The sequence below is a fragment of the Dicentrarchus labrax genome, unplaced genomic scaffold (genome assembly GCF_905237075.1).
Source record: "Dicentrarchus labrax unplaced genomic scaffold, dlabrax2021, whole genome shotgun sequence".
Lineage (NCBI taxonomy): Eukaryota > Metazoa > Chordata > Actinopteri > Moronidae > Dicentrarchus > Dicentrarchus labrax.
The window spans coordinates 10,016,457-10,039,788 of NW_026136715.1; the positions used below are offsets into that span (position 1 = coordinate 10,016,457).

The 23,332-nt window shown below is 39.8% G+C and overlaps 1 protein-coding gene across 1 annotated transcript in view; it reads left to right on the top strand.

The window, feature by feature from the left end:
• The window catches only part of LOC127377521 (cadherin-4-like), a 222,745-nt gene that overhangs the window by 91,952 nt on the left and 107,461 nt on the right, over nucleotides 1-23,332 (top strand). The window contains exon 3 of the mRNA XM_051425475.1: nucleotides 10,548-10,571. Within this exon, the coding sequence (XP_051281435.1) occupies nucleotides 10,548-10,571 (24 nt within the window). The remainder of the gene's footprint in view (nucleotides 1-10,547; nucleotides 10,572-23,332) is intronic.

Genomic DNA, 23,332 nt, shown 5'->3' on the forward strand with positions numbered 1-23,332 from the left:
TCATATAATGTAGTCAGACCAGTCAGGAAAAGAACAAAAACATATTTTCCATTGAGAAAAGCTTTTAGTCCCTTTATTTACGTTATACATAATACTCTCCACTTCTGATATAACTGATGCTAGCAGCATCTACGATAACTATTCATAGTTTTCAGTCATGTGACTAGCACGGAGCCCTGGAGGGAAAAACAACGTTTGGTTATGCCGACTTACACTGGAAACTCTGTTGAACCGCAAAAGAGATGTGAATTATCTATTTATTTCTAGCCAATACAATTTATATTACCTCTCAAAAGAAGGAAAACAAAGATACGTGAACAAACTGCAAGTATTGGGTACTTTGCGATCCATATACAGCACCTGCCGCACTTTGCCAGAGCTCCAGTTCGAAGATGTTTACATCACTCTTGTAGAGAATCCCTCCCCCGCCAAAGTGAAAGCACACAAAAGTTCAGACTAGGAATGTCCCGAGATCAGTGTCGGCACCAATCAAGGCATTTTTTAACTCTACTCTGACCTCTGTGTTTGTGAGAGAGCAGGAGCAGCACCGCCCGCTGTGAAACTCCGCAGACACAGCAGTAGAGATCCAACACAACCACACTCAACACACCACTGCAATGCAACAAAAACCCTTGAACAAAAAGAACAAAAAGAGTAATTCATTAATGTAATACACGCAAAAGATGTAGAGGCGACAGAAATAAACTCTCAGCATAATACAGACAGTTCATTCAGATAATTCGGGTGCTTCAGTGCAGCCTAACATTGGAGAGAGAAACTCCCTCCAGACAGCAACACAGCAGAAAGATTACAGAGGTTTATTCTGTAAGCACAACCCAGTCCTGTCTCCTCATCGTTTAGTGCATCCAATTCCACAACTATCCGAAAATGTATAAACTTGGTCGGTGTCAAATATCACTACTGCATCCACAATGATGTTCATATTGCCTGTTATTTTGGCAGTCACACTAAAAGCAATGACCTTTATACCTCACTAATGCAGTTTGTGTAGCTTTTTGTCATGTTGTCAACAAGAATAGTAAAGTATATATGTTTAACATTATCATTATGTTTAATTCTAAAATGTTCCACACAAAAGATAAGCTCATAATGTCCTACACTTAAACACTGTGTGCTCTTACTGAATGAATAGGTTGAAGATGCACAGTCTAGCCTAAGGCCTGTGCAATTTTTTGTCTCATAATCTAGTATAGGCTCCTAGTTTTTATTATTAAGGTTTTTATAGAAAGTGCACCAAGGGTGAAGATAAGAACATGTGTTATGAATATTTGTTATGAATATGTGTGTGTGTGTGTGTGTGTGTGTGTGTGTGTGTGTGTGTGTGTGTGTGTCTGTGTCTGTGTTTATATATATGAAAAAGTAAGCAATAAACAATTATTAAAATATGCAAGGTTCACCAAAAAAGAAAAATTCTGAAAGCTATTTTGTGGTACATATGCTGCGGAGAGAAATGATTGCATTGGATATTATTTTGTGGTATAATTTATTGCAACAACAGCAACGAAAATATAGATTACAGGATATTGAAATAATTTGCTACAGCTGTTAAACCTTCAGATAGTTCAGTTGTCTTGACTCAATCCCTCTGTGTCCTCTTTCACCCTTTCATATGTCAACTGCAAAATCTGTTATTAGCATCTATTGCTACCTTTTATCTAAATAAAATGATTTCCCAGTATTCCTGATTAAAACAAAATGTTTAAAAGACCTTGATACATTTCTGATGATAATTTGGGAACAGCAAGCTTATACAAAGGGTACTGCTCATTTGGTACAATAACAAGTAAATAAAAACATTTTGTTTCTGCGGTCTTTGTTCTCATACAGAAGGTCTCTGTCAGTTTCTGTGTGTGTGTTATTCTTTCTACGTGTTTGTGTTGATTATGAAACACATGTCAATATTCTATTCCCTTTGAGATATTAAGCAGTGTTTTAAGAGAGTGTCAACTGCAGAATCTGTTATTAAGTAGAGTGGACTCTCGTCATCACTGTTTTTCACACAAACAATATCTTTGATGGAAGACAGGCTGTTAGATTTATGAAAGCCGCGGACAGGATGAGGGTTTAGGCTGTCGATCCAAGAGTATTAGCATGAGGGTTTTATACCTACATTATGTATAATGGGCACTCTTACCTATTGTGTCTTTTTGAATACTGTAATCAGACTAGCCAAAGCTGAGCTGCACATCATGGCTGATTCACTAAGATAAAGAGGATCTAACAACACAAATCATGGAACATAATACGTTAGTATTTTGTAGTAACATAATCAAACATTAAGTTAGTGGCACTGACAAAATACTAGCAGACAAGTGACGAGGCCACAGTGACTACTTGGATAAAGCGTTTCCTTTTATTCTTTTAACTTCCCCCTTCTTCCCTCTGTCTACTCTTTTAGTTTCTCACTTCCAGATGAATTGTTTGAATTGAAGTGTATTATATGCAAAACGTGTATCCATTATTTTTGCTCTCAAGAATCCAGCACTTATGCCAGATACTCTGCAAGCTACCTGTCAAGACTGTACATCTTGCAGAGAGGAAACAATGGGAAGAAGCGATGAAGAGAAAGGCATCAAGAAAATAGTTGCCAAATAAAGATAGGTCAAGGGTAGGATAAGGAGAGAAAGAAAATAAAAATGAGAGACAGGGAAGTTAAAAAAAAGAGAGAAATCTCTCACGGACAGCTGTGGGGGAGGTTAAAAAGGCAGAGTAGATGGGGAGAAGGACTAAGGGTGCCACTACTTCTCATCCACTGTCTGATCTGTGGGTGGCAGTGATAACTGATGGAGAACCACTCTAACTGAAGGTCATATCCGAAGCCCTGCCATTTTAGGCTGCCACTGTCGCAGGGGAAAGGATAAATAAAGCTTAAATTGTCGTGTTCATTCACCCCACTTTTTCTGTGGCTTTGTCAGTGGAGGAGGAAGGGACAGAAAGATGAGGCACAAACTGGAAAATAGGTGTCAATAAATGCCAATAGATGATTCAGAGTTGTCTTAGTAGAATTTATCTTATCATACTTATTTTTTTTTTACAAAAGACATTCACACACTGACACCCTCAGATTAATATTCCATTTTAATAACAAAGACTTGATCCTCCTTGTTAGTCAGTCTCCCATCGTTTAATACAACACAATTGATGCTTCAAATCACAGATTCTTTAAATGCATTCCTGTTATTTGAAGATTTATCTTTCCTCCAGACATTGCTACAATAGGGGTAGTGAGTGATGGAAATGAAAGGATGGCTCTTCTTCAAATCCAGCTAAGTAGGATTTTGGTTATCAGCGTGATTATTTTTACAAGAGAGAACAGACAGCGGTAGCAATTACATAACCATTTGTCATCAAATCATGTACAGCCCAAATAGGGTGAAACTAATTCCTGGAGGAAAATAAACTACAGCAGAAAGCATGTTTCTGAGTTTGGTTTGCCCAGATTGTCACAAGGCTTAAGGACAGCAGTCTGTCACTGCTCCAGTGTCCCTGCAGTCTGGCTAGGACACAGAGCTATTCGTCTGGCGCTGGAACCAGAGCTGGAGCCGGAGGTTCAGACGAGGTTGTTATCCCCCAGGCAGGGCAGAATTCTCATGGCCAGACGACCTCACTGCCCAGACTCTAATATCTGATCAAGAACCATCTGCTAAGGCTGCCAGAGCCCACACTCTCCCCATATCCCTGACCTCTCCAAGGAGAACCCAATGGGAGATCAAGCTATTAACAGGCTATTAGAATGATTCTGATCACCATTTGAAAAGAAATGCAGCACAATACAACTATATTATCATCACAGGGATGCCACTTTTGTTGCTATATTAATTTAGTAAAAGGCCTGGTCCTGCCCCCTCCCTCTGCCCTGTTTGATGATTAGCCATTTTCCCTTTTTTTTATCACCATGTCTCCACAAAAAATAGTTGACTGTATTGGATTTTCTTTAAATTCTTTTTTTGATTTTAGTTCACCTAGTGTTTGTATCCATTTTGATCCTGTTGATAGATGACAACACTTGCACACAATAATCAAGAATAATTTTCTTTTCAGCAAAGAAAAGGCTTTCATAACATTCATGCCCAGTGGTGAAATGCCATCATTATGATCTAGCAAAGTGTTTATGTCACAGTGACAAGATGTTTTTATGAGCGGACATGTGTGAGAATAAGCATGTATGCATCACAGAAAGTATGTAGGTGTCAAAAGTGCAGTTCACATGAAGTTTTAATGGCCTTTATGCAAACAGTTTCTGTTCCTACTGTGTATCGTGCAGCACCATTCGCCAGGCCCTGATAACAGTTGGTTAATGGGTAATGTGCCACACAAGAGTGATGCTGCACTTTCTGTTTTCATTTTGTTGCTGTAGTGCAGTAATTAATCCAGCTGAACCCTTTGTGCTCACAAAATAAATGCTTTCCATTTTCATTAATAGACAACTCATTAGTACATAATGAGCAAGAAGGCAGCACTCCCCGCGCTCCCTGTGCAGTATGTAGCAGATGAGCATGCGCTACACTCAGCTAATTAAAACCTAGGATTGTGTTCTGTCTTCTTGTTTTCTTGCAGAGACACGTGCATTTAAAACATCAGTTTAATGAATCATATGTAAGTGTTTTACATGCCAGTGGAAAAAAACAACACCGATACTCAAAGGCATGTACAGTATATTTAGGTGTGTCCGTATGCCCCGTAACAACTTCCTGTTCTTCAGGTGCAGATTCAGGTTACTTTATGACAAAATGCTTTAACAACAAATAACTCAGACAATAGACAAACATGATACAACAAAAATTATAAACGATAAAGATAGAAGTGTCCCAGGCTCTAAAAAATCAGGACTTACAAAAAGAACAATAAAAAAACACAAAAATAAATGACCACCAGAATTGCAAGCTGAAAACTGTTAATCACAACATAGTGCAGTTCCCTTTAGTTCATATGTTTGAATATAAATTTAAGCTCAAGTTTTTTTCAATTGGTTTAGAAAAAAATCCCACCAATTTAAAGGCTTAAGTCATTCTTCCATCAATGGTTAGACACACACTAAGGTTTAAATATAATGATTAATGGCAGTGATTAACTGTATCTATATAATTTTCATCTGGACTATTTCTTCCTGTTTCCTCCAATCATCTGCTGTCACTGGTAGAATAAGAATATTTTGTTTGTGGTGTTTAAGCAGTAAACATACATCTATTCTGTCTATATCATATATGATTTCATACGATTTATTTAGGTCATTTGATATGTAACATCACTTAGTCCTCTTAGAATCATCAACAACCAGGTCAATGGTCACAACTGACTGGTGTCACCATCCATCACATAGACATTCCTTAAGGTCATAACTTTAACTGATTGGCTGGCGCTGTCCACCAGTGGCTGTGATTGAGAATCTAACAGCTACAGTGCCGGAATTAATCCTAATTACATTATAGAAATGATATATCAATAGTGGTTAACCATCTGAAGACAACCACATTTGTATCCCCCTGCAGTATGCACACTTTACTGCACACTCTATTCTGTACACAGCTCACATGTGGCTACGTATATGAATATACTTACCTTGTCATACTCACACAATGACACTATATTCATACATGCACTTTTCCAGCACCTTCTAGTGATGATCTGGTTTTCATTTGTCTTGATGAAGCGATGATTAGCTGTAAGGATTCCTCACGTCATGATGGGGATAAAATCGAACCCAATTTCTAGCTGTAATTAAAACTATTCCCAGAGCGGACTGCTGGAAGGCCACAACTTTAAGAGGTCAATAGAAGACAGGTTTCCAATAGCAGTCTAATTCAATCAGTCTAGGTTGTATAGTGTATGTTAAGGATCGGGGGTGATTCGTTAACACCCGCATACATGGAGCGTACATTTGCAGTAGATCCAGCATGTATATACAGTCTCACCTGTGGGCCTGGCTACACATCTGTAATGGACCATCGGCATTACAGTATGTCAGTGACTGCTGTGCGTTTAATTTGAACTAACAATGTCTCTAAAATTGTGGTCTTTACCGCATTTAATGCTAATTATATAACTGTTTTGTTCTGTGTTCACATTATCTTTTGTCTGCTGAGTTTAATGAACCAAAAGCATCCAAGGACCTCTGTTTCCCTCAATTCCCATAAAGAGAATTTCAGAGATCTTAGAGTTTAAACACTATGTATATATGCCCCCTTAGAAACAGCTGCTCCACGGCATTTGTGTGTCAAAATTATCCAGCTGTCCTTACATCAAGGGTCACACTCGAGTAGTGTACACAATATCTGTCGGTCGAAAATATTAATTACAAAAGACAAAGAGTTAAAGAGGGCAGAATCCCCCCCAAAATTGCACTTTTTGGCTGAAATATGCTATTTTTGAATTTTTAAACTGCTCTCATCACCAATAATGATAGTTCTCACTGTCGTCATTAAGTTAAATCCATCACACAGTGTTTATGGCTTCAATCTAGTCTTGTGCAGGTGTGCCAATTCTTCATTTAGACATGCAGTAAGGGTAGAAAGTACAAGCTCATTGGTCACAAAATAGAGAAAGCATTCTTAATCAAATTGAAGTTTGCCTTGCATATAATGTCCTCTATTGTGATGCTCACATGTGACAGATGGCACAAAATATGCCAAACTGTGCAAAAAAGTGCTGACAACAAACGCTGACAATCATCTATGGTACAAAGTGTTTGTCAACTTTTACAACACAGCACTTTTTGCAACTTTTTGGTTATTTGTCATGTGAGAGCATTAGAGTGTAAAAATGCAACTTCTACCTGATCGTTTTTCTTTTTTCTCTAAGAACGGCATCGGTCTCCTCAAAATATTTGCAGACAAAGCAAGACTCTGCAGCTCTACTGCTGTAGAGTGACATTAGATGATGATGTAAAATCTACAATGGTTCCTTCAACTAGCTGGTGGTCACCGCTGCTGTTGACATGTTTCAAATATAAACCTCATCCCACTGAGGCAGGGTGAAGTGTCAAGCAGAAAAAAGATGGTAAGCGCTTTGTTGGTTGTTCAAATTTTCTAGCAACTCAGCTTGTTCATAGCAACCACAAGGGCCACACCAGTAGAGGAGCTAATTTTACTGGTGTCTGACCTCTTAATTATATAACATATCTTTACCGGTCAACAAATGCATTAAAAAACATAATCTAAAGCAACTAAAGTTGGGTTCCTTGTTAGCGACAAGAAACAGTGTTTATATATTTGTAAGTTACCTGTCTGATTAGCCAACATAAACCCAACATAAGCTGGGCTCCAATTGATGTGCGCCACAGGGGTAGTGCTGAACTATCTCTCAGTCAACATGTGGCAACATCCAACATCACAGGGTGGCAGAATTAGTAGTAAGTGTCGGCTGTGTGCAAGCACCATTAAAAATTATTTTATTTATGATCCTTCTTCAGATCCAGAGGTTTGGTTTAAACCCATTTCTATGGATGTCAGTCAGTGGCATTTAAAGCAAACCTTACTTAGAGCATTCACTAATTCAAGCAGATAAACCTCCCTATCTGCTTCAGTGGGAATACAGTAAATGTAGGCTGTCATTTAGTCCAATTTCAAGCTGACAGTTTTTCATGTCACAATGTTTTACTTCTTCTCTGTTTATTGGCTTTCTATGTATTGGATCAAAAAAGTAGCCTTTGGGCAAATAGATCTAATTTTAATGGCTAATGAGTGTTATAAACGTCAACATGAATATCTTGTAACCAGGCCTGATTAGCTATTAGGATGAAAAATAAAATGTAGTTTGGTCTATGTTTGCCTCTTGACTTGTTTTCCTTTCAAAATATATATGTCGTATTACATTAAAGTCTAATGATAAGAGGGTACATGTTTACCTGCTGTGAATTAATAATGAATTGTCTTAGTGTCAGTCTTGCTCTCTTCTCTTCTACCTCTGTCTTTCATCCTCTTTGACAGTGAGAGGCAGAATTTCCAAAAGGTAAAGAAAATAGTTTGAAGATGTTTGTTTTGTAAATGTATCTTGTAAAATGTAGCTTTTATTGTCCTCGGGCATGCTATTGGGCAGTCTTGGCTATAGTAGACTTGCATACATACGTTGCAGTGGGAAACCTGTATTGACATATGGCCTACTTTACATAATACTCAAACCCACAGGAGTACTGCTGTGGGTGCATGGGCACATCAAAACGCCACTCACATATTCACTGCAAATTAGTCTCCAAATCCATATAAGCCGCTGATAGCTGGGAAGAAATGCAGTAATCAATGACGGAGGTTTTCTTTAACTCTCTAGTTATTTATGTGTGCTGACATCAATCAGCATGGTGTCTCTGCTCCTACCCAGCAAGTTCTAGAGAGGGAGGAAGTGCTTTCTTTAGATTATTTATTATCACCAAGCTGGTGTGTGTTCATTATCTATCATTATCAAAATGCTGTTAAAAGAGATGATGTTACCACATTTTCTTCAAATTTCTCCCCTACCCAATATATTATATCAGAGAGAAAGTGACACACGGTGCAGCACCCTGCTGTTTACTGCAGGTAACTGTGCGTAAGGGCAATTAATTAATCCATAATTTAAATTATGCCTTGTTATATTAAAATGAATTCACAGTTAACTTGTGTTGTCTCCAGGTTTGTGTTAAGCCTATCCAAACTCTTTTCCAGGAAGCCTAATCTACTCAGTTTTATGTACTGTGTATGCACTGTACTGTGCTTTACTCAAATTATGTTAAACTGAGACTCAACGGTAGAGTTTAAAATAACTAAAAAGGTTTCTACAGCAGCAGTTTTTGCTGATCTCTTAATGTGCTGCAAAAATCCTGCTGTAAGTGCATGTAAATCATGAGAGGTGCTAGAATAAATTAAATGCCTGTCTGATGCCCACCAGTTACCTGTCAGTATTGCTGTCCTAGTCACTCAGATTTGTAAAACTTGTGGTTTTGGCTTTCATTATAATCCTTGTAATCTTCAACTACATTTACAGATCAAGAGGCTTTTGCAATAGTGTCATATCATTTTGTTTATCCCACAACCATGTTGTAAATTCACAGATTGTAGTCTGACACAGACCGTCTACTCAGAATAGTTCGCTTTTGACATAAAGAAGTCTTTCTTTCACATAACCAGCGACAAAAAGAGTAGGATGTGGCCCAGTGATTGTGACATGTTGGCTAATATTTTATCATCTATGCGGCTACCTCGAAGGCTTTAACAGTGGTGAGAGTTTGTAAGCCTTTGGGGTGAGAAGGAAATGGACCAAGGATTTTCTTTTAGTGATAAGGCTGACTGCGCTGGGCTGTGAGAGTGCTTCAGTAACTAATTATTTGAAGCCTCCTCTCAGATTAGGGTAGACATGCAGAGCTTATGGACAGTCGCATAGCAGACAATCAGACCATGTAATAACCAGAGGGCCAATATTTGCTCAAATCCACTGTAACACCTCACAAAACAAAAGTCTGTAAAGCCCTAATGCTCAGTCCAATCCCACGCCACAGTGCCTTGATAAACACCGACGCCACCCCCACAATGGGCGCCATCTTTACTCTGGCAATTAGGCAGAGCTTTGGATTATCACTTCCTCAGCCCAGCACACCACAAATCCACCCGGATTCAATTATTCCCCTCCCATGTCTGTGGCCATTTGGGATTTTTGGGCGCATGGCCAGTAGAGAAATGTTCTCCAGGATTTCAACTGCTGAAAGTTATAAAAAAAAAAGTTATAACAAAAAAAAAAAAAAAAAAAAAAAGAGTGCCCCTGCAAGTTTGATAAGTCTATTGAATAAAAATAAAATCTTGGGAGCTTACAAACACTGTCCTGGTAAATATTTTATGAGAACAATAAGCTAAATTTACTGTATTTTTCTCCTTCACAAACATGCCTCTTTTAGTTGGATTTTTTTTTTTAAATGCTCTGTGTTGTTTAAAAAACATGTTGCAGTACATCCTTCCCTCCAAGCAGCCCGTGTTTTGATCCACGCCTTGTGGGCCAGGAGTGTCTCTAGTGGGCTCTGAGTAAGAAACTAAAATGCTTACTGAAAGGATTTGATTTGCTCTGTCTTGCTGCACCTCAAAGGCATTATTTTTACTTATTAGACAGCTCACTCAGGATAAATTGTGTAAAAGATCAAGGGTTTCCAGGGGTCTGGAGACTCTCATCTTTCTACTTGAGGCCTCTCTTCGATGTGTTTGCTCAGATGCTTTTTTTCCCCTCCACCTGGTCTCTCCTTGTGGAGTGGAAAAAAAGCTGCTGTGTGTATTAGTGCACATATTACTCAGCACCCCCACTGTATGTGTCCCTATGTGTGTTTGCATATTCAGGCACAACTAAGAGTACATGAGTTTGTTGAAGTGGATGTTCTTTGCAGGTCTGAGATGAGAGACCCCCCCTTGGTTGTGTACAACCCCCACCTATCTGTTTCTTCTCTTGGGTGGCTAGTTTCCCTCCCAGCAAATCATTGCCGTGGCTGTCATCTCCTGCATTTTATGTGTGTGGTTTACAGCAGCCTGTCAGCTCCTAACACATTCTTCTGTGTGTCTCCTCTCTTTTATCTACAGATACCACAGTGTCATCACAAAAAGGTAAGACAGCACTCCATCAGTCACCTGTGGATCCCCATGAATTTTCAGATGGGTGGCATGTGGGTGTGTTGCTTTGTGTTTCTGAGCGTTCTAAATTTTTTGCTAATGAGATGAAAAACATTTCATGGTGTTGTTGATGTTGATTTGAAATTGAGTCATCTAGTGTTTCTGTTACAGAACAATCTGTTTGATTACAAAGTCAATCACTCACACCCACTGACACCTAGACTAAATTATCCTGCTATCCCGCAATGATAGACAGCCCACAGTCTGTGTTTATGCATGGCTTTCTGTAAGTCTCATGTTAAGACTAATCACAGTTCTGTTTAGACTCCTCCACACTTTCAAGTGTATGTTAATGTGAGATTGGGGGAGGTGATTGTTTTGCATAGTGGATCTTCGGGGAGAGACAGGAGATGTAGGAGGGGGAGATGCTTGTAGGAATGTACCTGTAGGCTTTTTTGATTTTGTAAGATGATGGGGCCACACAGTCAAACTGTCTAAACAGCTCCGGGGGTTTTGTTCTGAGTGGCAGCGTGCAGGTGTATGCACCGAGCAGTCCCAGCCCTCTATTCTTCATAGTGGAGATACAGTAATGGCAGAGGGTGTGTCACGCTCTGTGATTGCAAAGCAGGAGCAGACAATCAGTCGGGAGAACCCCCTGCTGATTTTGTTGAAACTTTCTTTGATTCCCTGCTGCGTTTATAAGAACTTAGGTGTTGTTTTGCACAAGCTCTTACCAGAGCAGAACAGAACGCAGGTGAAAATATTTTCATTGTCACCTGGATCTGATATAATGTGCACAACATGTATATTTGAAAAACCTAAACAGCAGGAGTGTGTCTTTGGGAACGTGGTGACATTTTTCACCTTACAGAGCTTCAGATCTATTGAAGCTGCTTGTAGATGCAGCGCAAGCAGCATTGATGTAGTACATCTGTGTGACAGGTTACACTTAGTGTGCCCTCACCCCCCGCCACAGACAAACACACACACACACACACACACACACACACACACACACACACACACACACACACACACACACACACACAGTTGTGAGCCCTGTGTGTGTGATGACTATGCGGTGTGCGATATTGTCAGATGGGCCTATAAAGGTAAGTGATGTGGGCTGCCCGAGCCTCACTCTCTGATGAATGTTGAGGGGGAGCAGAGGCTGGCATGGTGTACATCATCCCTCCGCAGCCACACTCGCATACATTTCTGAATGAGAGGGAGATAAGTCAGGCCACGTAATCCTGACAGAATGAATGCTTACTTTTGTTAGCCTCTGTCTATGTCCGACTTTTGTGTGTTTTTATGTCTTTCTTTTCTTGCCCATCGAATATGTCAAATTCAAATCCGTTTAGTCAGAAGCATCAACAAAAACATTCCTTGTCTCTTGGTCCCACACACTGAGAGCGCCACAGAGAAAAATAGCCCACCTTATTCATTCATACACTGTGAGTTATAGATGGCTACGCAGCTATGACAGTGCCATTGGTACTGAAGAGTCATGGGGCCTTGAGGCAAAGATACTGTACATAAACCATGTGTTTACGTTTGCACATCTCTGAAAAGACTGGCATGTAAGTGTGTGAGTATGCATATGTGTGTATGTTTTTGCGTGTTGCCTGAGCCTGAAAGATGGAGAAAGCAGGACATTTGTGCACACTGGCAATGTCAACTCCCCACAGTCTCAATTATGATAATATTCAACATGAGAGATGTGGGTCTCACATCTGTTCAAAGAGTACAATGCTGCAGTACATGTGTTAGACTGAAGGGCAGCACATAGTATTTAGGGCCAGGTAGTATTCGGGCTGTGGTTGAATAACCTTTACTGTTGTTCCTCACCAATATCATGATTAATACAGGACCTCATTATAATGTGACCTTATTCTTTAGTTCTCTACTTGTGTGGAACATCCCCACTATCTTCCCCCCCTACCATGACATCCTTTATCCAACACCTCTCCACCCCCTTACACTCCTCCTCCCTCTCCTCTGCCAAATGAAGTGTATTTATGGCACCTGTGCTGGAAAAACAGTCTCTAGGAGATGTCCCTCTAATTTCATTTTCAAAATGCCAGCAATAAATTTATCAAATGGGCTGAATCGAATCGGAGTCACACGCAGTGCCATCCGTCATGGGCTGTCCCTCAGGGGCCTGTGGGCGTACTTAAGCCAGCCAAAAACCTCTGCTGGCAGGAGAAAAATACTGAGTGTTGAGAGGGGAGGGGGGTCCTGGTAGGAGGGAAACCAGATGAATGTACTAGAGAAATATGCTGAGAACAAAGATGTGTGTGCATATCTTTATGTGCTTAGATGCATATGTGCAAGCATGAATTAGCTTATGCACGAGTGTGGATGCATATGTGTGCACAGAGGTCAATGCTAATTCTTCAACACATAGGAGCCTCACGTTGGAATCTCAGTAAAGCACTTTGTCTGTCAATGTGCCAGCGCAGTAATTGATTAATTGTAACACAGGTTAATTGATTGTTTTGCTCGTTTTTGCATTTGTAAATCCCTTTCAGTTCAAAAACCACTTTGAGCTTTATCCCCTCCCATGCCTCTGAAAACTCCAGGTTCACACGCTCTGTGCCCTCCCACTCCCCTCCCATTTCTCACTTTCTCATCCTCTGTACCTTACTTTGGCACCTTTGCCTCTTTCTTTAAATGCCTTTTTCCCCGCTTTCCATTTGTTTCACCCTTCTTTCCCTCTGCCTATCTTTCCTTCTCCTCACAGCATTTATCACTGTGCAGGTTAAGCCAGGCGTGAGTGAGGGTAAAGCAGCTTAGTACTAACAGGGCTAATGAAGTCAGGCCCTGTATTCCTCTGACGGGGATCAGTGGCGCTACTCTGTGAAGCCTGTCAGCGTTTAATGATTAGATGAAACATTCAGAGACCCGCGACGAGAAGACAGGCACACTGATATGTGGTAATACCCAACCGCAGTCTCTCATACGCAGATCCGCAAACATTTATGCATGTGCACGTACTCACTGCGCAGACAGATACAGTTCACAGTGCGCACACACACACACACACACACACACACACACACACACACTTCCACTCCTCCCAGTTTGCAACGGTGTTGATTTATGACTCAAACATGGCATCAAGGGTATACAGAGCAAAGTGATTGGAAGAAAAACAAATGACAGAGATATTCAGAGACGGCAATCTGGCTATTGATTCCTGCTATGTGCAGGAAGGTGGAGAAAAAAGTAAGCTGCATGAGAGAGATTTACCCATCGCCTTGATGAGCAGATTGTAAACAACTCTACATGCTCTATTCAGGATGCATACTGTGATCCATGATTTTTCACTGCCTCTTTATTCTGCTAAAAAAGCATGATAGAAGATCAATCAAAAGGCCAACATCTTAAAACCTTTTTGAACATTTCAAGATTCATCTCTGATTCTTTCTAAATTCGATTAAATCATATTATCCTTCTCTTCCCACACGCATGGCAGCTTAATGTGTGCTTGTGCTGGGGGGTGTGTTGTTAGTATGTCAGTTAAGTGTGTCAGTGTTAAAGTAGGAGGGTGTTTGTTTGTGTGTTTAAATGCTAAAACTGAGAAATGGAGTGACAGAGGCAGTGGTTGGGTCAACAAGCTGCCTGTTTGTCAGAGTGAAAGGGTGCCTACGAGGGCTTGGTTGATTTTTGCCCCATTAGCCACACATGCTAATTTACTTGTCAACTTACAATCTACACAAGGAAACTACACTCACTTTCTCTAGCCCCGTCCTCTCTGAATCTCTAAATCTTCAGATCCCTCCCTCATACATTTTTTTTCAGTATCTTGCTTCAATGCTAAATTGGAAACATATTCTGTCCTTACACCAGTAATTTCTTCCTCAAGTGAAAGTACCTGTTTAGCTCAATGTTGAGGAATCTTAAGACACAGGATTTGAATTAAATGTATGGGTATTTCTGCCAATTTGTGCCAATGTGGAGCTGCTGCTCCCGGGCTCTCGTGTATCTTTTGGTTTGCTAAGCTCCCTAAAAGTACTTGGAGAAACTACTTGAAAGTATAGTTTTACAAGGAAGCACTTTCTTCACATCCAAGTAGTTGAATTACATCAAAGCTACCAAGAAGAGAAGTAGACTAATAGCTAGTTAGTTAGTAGTTGGTTGCGTAATGCATTGCCTTACACTATCAGCTAAATTTACCACATAGGGTTAAAAATATTATGTCTCATGTATAATATAATGTGTTGAATTCCATACAAATGTTTGTGAGTTCTAATGATTGATGTATCCGTTGTAACTGATCATGGTTAAGGAATGTTATCTCATGCCTCAGGCTGCTGAGAACTTTTAGTCTATTACTTTACCTTCAACTTGATGGTTTTGTAACTTTAATAATTAGCTGAAGGCTACTTCTGACAATATAGCACAGACTTACAAAGAGCACATCCAAATAAGAATAAGGATATCTTTAACCTCAATATAAAATTTAATTTAAGCCGAGTGCAGAAACTTCACTGCTGCTTCATTTTGGCCGTCTAAAAGAACTCATCATTATTTAACAAGGCATTTATAGAGTTTCAAAATGTGTAACTGATAATCACAATGTAGTAATCCTCTTGTGATCTTTTTAGCTATTAACAGCCTCGTAAATTCAGCTTCAAAAAGCCTTTCTGACACCATGGCCACTCAGTGTGATGAGTTGCACTGTTGCTCAGAGATACAATAATAAACATTAATCGGACTTCTAGCTAGGGTGTGAATAATGATGTGTGAGAGACTTTGTCTTGGCTCATCAAAAAAGTAATGCAATTATAACACCATCGTGCTCCCTTGATCCTGTGGAGGTGTTCAGTGGATGAGGTGGTGGAAGCTGTAGTCATTACTCGAATGCTACTATTGCAAAACCAACTTCTGAACCTCTGAAGTTCTTTACAAGTGTTAAAAAAACATTTTACAACTATTATCATTTACCAGTGTTAGTAGAGAGTAAAAGTAGTGCGCAGTAGCGACAATTATTTTACATGCAAAGTATTGTTTTCTTTGTTTATGTTACACCAAGCACAGATCTATTACCATTTTATTGATAAATAGGCTGTAAGACTGGGATTTCGAAGTAACATAAAGAGATACAATTTATACTGTTTTTAATTCCACTGAATTTTAACTTGTGATCCAATTGTATTTGATCATAGCAGCTGCATAGGTTTGTCATTATTGATTCATCACTTCATTTGTTTCAACCGTGGTATTTTTATAAATGGGTGGGATCTGTTACTTTGACTTGATAAAAAATAATAATTGCCTTAACCTTCACAACTTCAAATTTACTTCATGTTAAGACAGGATTAGACAAATTTATTATCTTTAATACAGTTTTCTTTTAAATTGTGTCAAATGCCTTTATCCTTTGACAAATTAGACAGATAATACATTTATTTCTTTAATTCCTGTGTTAATTGACTTAATTTGTTGACAGAAAATACATTTATACAATTGTTTATTAAATCAAACATTAAATAACAAGCTGGATAATGAAAAAAGACAAATAATAAAAATAGAACATATCTATGTGGCGCATTGTCAGCTGACTCCCTTTATATCCTTGTGATCATATGTTATTATAATTTGAGGTGAAGCGAATCGGCATTCATAACAGTGTGAATCTAAAGAGCTTTGTTGATCACATATCTATCGTATGGTGATGCAGGTGGTGCTTTGTTTTACTTTGATTCATTAGTTTTCCCAACTGTCTACACTCTGTCTAAGTGTATAAGACATTGTCATTAATGTGTTTTGGAAAGGAACATAAGTTGGCACATGTTGCCACAATTCCACATCCTTTTTAGAATGCAGGGGTAGCTTTTAACAACATTCTGCACACAGGAGGATCCACCAGCTTGGCTTTTTTTAATGCAGTTTTGACTTCTTTTGTTTTTATCAAAGGTTGAAAGTGGTTACAGACAGTGTACATCTTATTCATACCATAGCCAATGCTTTAAATACATAGTTCACTTTATGATTGTTTGCCAGTCTAGTGGCATAGCTGTAGGCATGGCAACATGTGCATGTGTGTGTACATATACAATTATTGGATGGATTGCAATGAAGGATTTCACCCAGTCAGGGAAATATTTTAGCATCTATTGTATTGATTGGCACAAAATTCTCAACATTTGTGGTTCCGAGACAATCTAGGTTTTATAATGACTTTTCTTTTGCCCGACAGGCAGTTTGACATTTCTTGTTTAGAGGGAAAAATGTTCTACTGGATGTATTGCCATGAAATTTGTTTGCACATTCACGCCTACCTCATAAATCTGGTGATCTTCTGACATTTATTCTATCACCATCAAATACATTTAAAATGAAAATGATCTCACTAAAGTAATATAGTGAACATGGTAAACATTATAACTGCTACAGATCAGATAGCGTTGTCATTGTGAGCATTTTAGCATTTAATTTAAAGCACCATTATACACAGTTTGTATGTATTGCTGTGCATACGTACAGCCTCAGAGCCACTAGTATTGCTGTAGACTCATAGTCTTGCTGTTCATCTGCCACCTCTTATTCCAACAGCCTCCCTCTCCTGTCTCTACAATACACCAGTAGTATATTGAATGACACAAGCAGTCTGTGCGAGACTGGCATCACAATCCACTCTTGCAACCGCCTTAAATAGACTTTGTATAAATACTATTGCCAAGCTAGTTTAGATTGAAATTTTAATTCATTCCAGCTCAAAATTATGCTTTGGCTTTCCAAAACTACAAGGAAAACAACATTTTAATTTCAATGAATGTATTTGAACTACCATCAACTTACTCCCACGTTTTTCTTAGATGCTGCTCAAAGCCCTGTGTGTGCTGCAATAACAGGAGTTGTTTTCGGGGCTTCCTATGTAGCAGTAATGACTGAATGACTATGTGCGAACATGCATGGTTTGTTTTCTGCTGCGTTCTGCTCATGCTACTCCGGATCCCTGCGACGAGAATCATGATTACTTTGACCTTGAATGTGTTTTTTGAGACATTATAGGGTCATTATAGACATACTATTTCCTGTATTGACTCCCTCAATACAGTCCAGCATATATGGGATTTAAATACAAACAGAAGACACTATAGATTCACTGCGTACCCCCCAACTAGCATAATTGAAATCTCTGTGATGGGATGGATGAACAAGACATTAATGATAAACAGTGTCACCTGTTCATGAAGCTGAAAGTAGCTTTTTCCTGCAACAATGTGAAAGGCTCTTCGTTATTGCTCACAAGAGGCTGATAATGTGTTTTGTTTGCCAGGCTAAACCCTGCAACATGTCCAATTGAGTGTTAGCCAAAGATAAAGATAAAGACAAAACCACACAAAGAGAGCCTCAACAGACTCACATCTTAGACTCATTAGGGCTGTCTGGGCATTGAAACATTTCTCAGGAATAGACAGAGAGCAGATAAAAGCAAAGACAAGTATAACAAAAAGAATGGAGACGGAAGTAAACTGATCACCACTCTCTCTTATAGAATCCTGTTCTTAAGCCTCAACTGCCAATTAGATATGAGAACAGCTTGTTCCCTTGACGGATGAACTTAATTTGATATTCTGTGGTCTGCTCAGTAGGGTGCAACACTGATTGCACTGGTGGTAGGAGTTTTCAGGCCATCCATACGGGCTGAGTGTAATTGACTATGGAGAGAAAGACTGCAGCTTATCATAACTGTTCTCTCTTTGGTAGAGCGGTTCCATTTAAAAGGTGCGTTGGCTCTGTATCTGATGATGTGTGGCAGGTATCTGGAAGATTAGAGCGTAGTTGCAAGCCCAGAGATGCTTGCGTTGCTGTGTGGTGTCACCCAGGAACAGCCCTGCAGTAATCCCATAGAGCAAATAACTCTTTGTCGTGATTCAACAACATGTTATTGTCACAGGACTACCTGCTCCGAGTCACTTAGATGATTCATACATCTTTGTCTGTTTACTGACAAGACGCCACAGTTGGCCTTGAAGCCCTACGGGGCTGGCATTGCCAGGGAAGCGGGTGGCATATTGCACCCAGCAGGACAGCTCCTATGTAGGCCTGCTCGGCAGAGGGATTTGGCCAGCTTGGATTAGCTCAGCAGGGTGAAACAGAGGGATACAGACAGGGAGGGACAGACAGGGAGTGGAAGACAGACTACATCAATCTCTGCTCAGTACACCGACACCTGAGAACCTGAGAAAAAGCTGCTCAAAATCTTGTTCATGGTACACAGTACACACCAGTGAAATATGAAACAACTATCCACACCTATGCCATTTGCTAGAAATCCACATTAATCAGCAACAATTAGGCACATTAGGTTTCATTTTGAATTTTTTTTTGCCCTTTTTCACACTTTCCCCTTTTTACATTTAACAACAGCTATAAATTTCTGAGCGAGAACATGTGAATATTCATTCAAGTGCCTATAATGAGATAAACACATCTCCCAACTCCACAGTCACACTAATTAAGCAGGCTTTTTCCTTCTACAGTGCTGTGCTCTCAAACCTCGTCAACTACTCAAAGGCATGTCACCACAGTAATGGCAGATGGGTATTCTCAAGCCAAAAATAAATAAGTAAGTTGAAATGGTTAAAAAAACACACAAACAGGAAAGAAGGCAGAGCCAGTTGCCTCTGACAGACTGCTGAGGAAATGTCTCTTTATTCTTTGCTCAGGCTGGTTAATTTCTGTCCGAGGGATGGATCTAATCCAAGAGTTTATTACCAAACTTTAGATGCAAAGCCTATCCGTTTTCTGACACCAAAGAGGGCCAAGAAAATGAATCAGGGTCTGGACGAATTGGCATCACTCACACAAGCGCAGTGGGAAAAACATTCTCAAATGTAGAAGTTGTGCCTTCCTCCAGCTCTTCTTCAGAATCTTTCAGACTTTTTTACCATTCACACTTGCAGACTGTTTAGTATATGTTTTACAGTGCAAGACAACACACAGACACTTTTAAAGCAAAGCATTGTGTTAGCGTTGTCTTCCTTTTGGGCTCATGTAATAAGCTTAAGTTCTGTTAGAGCGGAAGACACACAGAGATACATGACCAAAGGAGAGGATGATAAAATACACCACATTTTGAGGTGCATTTGCTGCATAAGGTATTCACACCTCACATTCCCTTCTCCCAACAACTTGGAATTCCAAGGGTTCCCTCTGTGCTTTGAAACCAAACAAAGAAAGGCTCTAGAGGCATTCTCTGTTGGAGACCATTGTAGGGGTAAGAGAAGGCAACCACAGTGAATAAACAGACACCATAACCACAAGAAGGAGTAGAAATTGACGCCTTGCAGGAAACATTACAGTAAAGGGCTGAATATGTACAAAGATAAGTTGCAAAAGGGATAAGGGTGAGTGGAGTGGGTGATTAGTGCAATCATCAGGTCTCTTTGGGAATGTTGCTATGCTCCCCTGATGCCCTGATGGGATCAGGGATTACCTGTTGTCAAATAATAAAACATATAAAGCTAAAATCAAGGATTAATTAAAAAAAACATGTTAATTTATTCATCTTACATTATCCATGCATGTCTTGTGATTCCAGCGAAACAACTAAAGCCCTTTGGTCACCTTCCTATTGTGCTCACAGGGCCTGTCCTCTTAAGCTTAATTTTTTTGTGCCACTTTAAGGAACCAGTTTACACTCAGCAGAAATCAGGATAACAAATTACTGTGCAAAGCTACGTAAGTTTCTAGTCAGCCTGTTTACCCTGGAGAGAGAAATGGCACCTAGGAAGGAAGGTAGGCCCAGATGGATTATTCTAGGCTAATTCCAAGCACAAATCAGCTCGCAGCCATCAATAATTCATATGGAAGTGTTTGAAAAGTAAACACTGCTTAGCCCATTAAGAACCCGGATTGGCACAATGCCATAATAGCACGAACACTGTACACAACTTAACTCCACATACAGAGGGTCTGTAGCCTCCCCACAAAAAATGCTTACGCTCTATATGGAAATCCAATGCTCATTAGAGGAAGAATCTTTTGCAGACCCATAACCAGTATTACCTGGTTCGGCATTAGCATAGAATTGATGCTAAAGATGACAGTGGAGGGAGGCAATTAGAGTGACAGCTGGTTCTGGGATGTGTTGAGTTTTATGGATTGATCTTCTCTGTCAGCTCTGTTTCTGTGCAGTTCAGATACATGGGAGAGTTGTGCTCTCATTCAGTCATTAAATACATGTAGCTTAAATGCTAAAAAGGGATCACGCTCCCACTGTATAGTTCATTCACTCTTCTTTTTCTGATATCATTTGCACATTGAATTTTCCTCACATTTAGCCTCAGCCAATTTTCCCTTTCTTGTCTTTTATGAACTTTTAAGGTCTGTTTGTGATTTTGAGGCTATGGGGAGTTGCTGGGTGTGCAGTGTGTTTACGTTGCTTTTAGGAATTCCCTGTCCTCAGCACTGTAATTCCCAGCTGAGCAATGAAAGATAGGGAGTGGTCTCTGTCTCTCTGTCTAAAGAGGAGGTTCATGTACTATTCTTCCACCAGTGGCATTACAGTGTGTTTGTCTATTCTCCCTTTCTAGCTCTCTTTCTCTCATCTTGCAATGCTCTGGAGATGGTATACTCAGTACAAACAGCCTCTGTCCGGGAGAATAATAACATCTATAATCATTCCCCAGAGTCAACAGTGGAAAGCACATTTTTTCTCTTTCTTTTTTTTTTTACTCTGCAACACAAAATTTCAGATATTTGATTTATAGACAACATAGACTGGACTTAAATGCATGAGTTTAAAATTGTGCAGTGATAACAATTTTACATGAACTCTTGTATGATACTGTCTTTCTACGCATTTTACCTTTTCTCCTCCCCACATCTTTTGAAGCATTGTTTATTAGTCCCCCAGATGGGCTTCCATGTGCATTTGAACCTGAGAATTGCCATATTAGAAAGGGAAAGTATTTGCAATTGTGTTTTTCTAGTTTTAGAATATGTGGCACTCATTCCTTTCCTTTAACCTCCCCCTCTAACAGGGAAAATCAAACAGCAAAATCCCGGAAGGAAAAAAATCGCCTTCCCAACATCGTATGTTTGTTGGGGAAATTATATTCACATAGGATCATATCTTTATGGAAGGTTTTCAGTCATATGGATTTATGTCTGAATGCAGCGAGGAGTGAGATAGAAAAACCTGGAGGGGTTCCCAGTGGATTAAATGCTTACTTTGTACATGTGTGTAACTGTTTTTGTGTGTTAAAGTGCACACACTCATATGTTTGAGTGAACATGTATGTATGTGCACTGTATGAGAGTTATCACTCTTGTTGCAGCTCACTCCATTAGTGGGAAGGGATTCCTGTGCTCTGCTCCTAGCCAGAGGAGACCAATTAAAGCCATCAGGCAGCTTCAGGGGAGCCGAGCTGCTCTCAGAGCCTGCGGAGCTGGAGAACAGAGGGTTTAGACTGGCTCCTTCCTCCTCCATCAGTTCGGCTCTACCTACAAGACAGGCAGTATAGGGAGATTCTAGCACATTTACAGGTTAACTACTAAATGATACAGGTGATGTAACATTTAGTAGTGATGTTGATGAATTTATTGATTCTGTGGTTGTTGTTTAGTTTCCATCTCTTGTGAATCACATTGTACGGCATCTATTTGCATTAATGTGCTTTATACATAAAGATTTTTGCAAATTATTATTATTATTATCATTGTCTACACAGTCACAAGAGGCTCAGTTGCAGCATATACTGGCAGAATGTCAGATCAGTCTATTACAGGGTTAACACACAGAGAAATAATTGCTCACACGCAGTTTAGAGTCTCCAATCCAGCACCTTTAGGCTGTGAGGTGTTGTTGACATTTCTCACCGGCTTTATTGGTAATGCATACCACATAAATTCTATTTTTTTAAAAATATATTTCAGTTCTTTCAAAAAATTAAATAACTGGCATGCATACATTTATCTGCCTTGAATCATGAGTTTCAATCCAACAGAGAATTAATTCACCTTTAACTTGCTTATTTCATTAGACCGACAAAAAGTTCTGCATTCAAAAAGAGAAGTTTTCAATGCTATGAGGATGCTTGCTTGAATACTTTTTAAACATTCACATCTCCCTAATAGAAATGCAGAAAGAAGGAGCAGATATTCAACACAGTTTGAGGCCTTCCCAGTGGGTGTTATTATTGTGTGGTTTTCCTGCAGCCTTCCACACTAATGCTCCTCTCGTCAGTGATGCTCGACCATGCTTCGGGGCTTTGTTATAGAATGGAGGCCAGAGATGTCATACCCTGTTACAAAATAAGGCACCAAATATGAACTCCCCCTTTCCTTCTCCAACCCTCCCTCCCTCCTGCTGTCCCCCCTGCCCTGGGGATCAAGAGCCCGCTCCATAGTGTCTACTCAGTAGGTAATAACTCGCTGTTCAGGCTCAGATAAAGAGCTCCATTCATTAAAGTGGTTGCTCTCTTTCTCCACACGAGTGACACCTATCCCCCGGGATACTACAGCGTTGAAGCTACAGGCACTGCCTTCACTGGCCCTGATTGCCTCCCTCTGAGCTATTTGTTGGAGGAGCCTAACCCCTTCTACACCAGCTCCCTGAGCCTCATTCTCCATCTGATCTTCATTTGTTTCAGTGGGAATCCCTAATGTTTTTTTAAACTTCATCCTTCATTCCCCTCCCTTCCTCTTAATGCACTAACTCATTGCCTCTATTATCCCCTTCACCTGCACATCTCCATCTGCTGCCCTAATCACACCCCCCACTCTTTTTCACA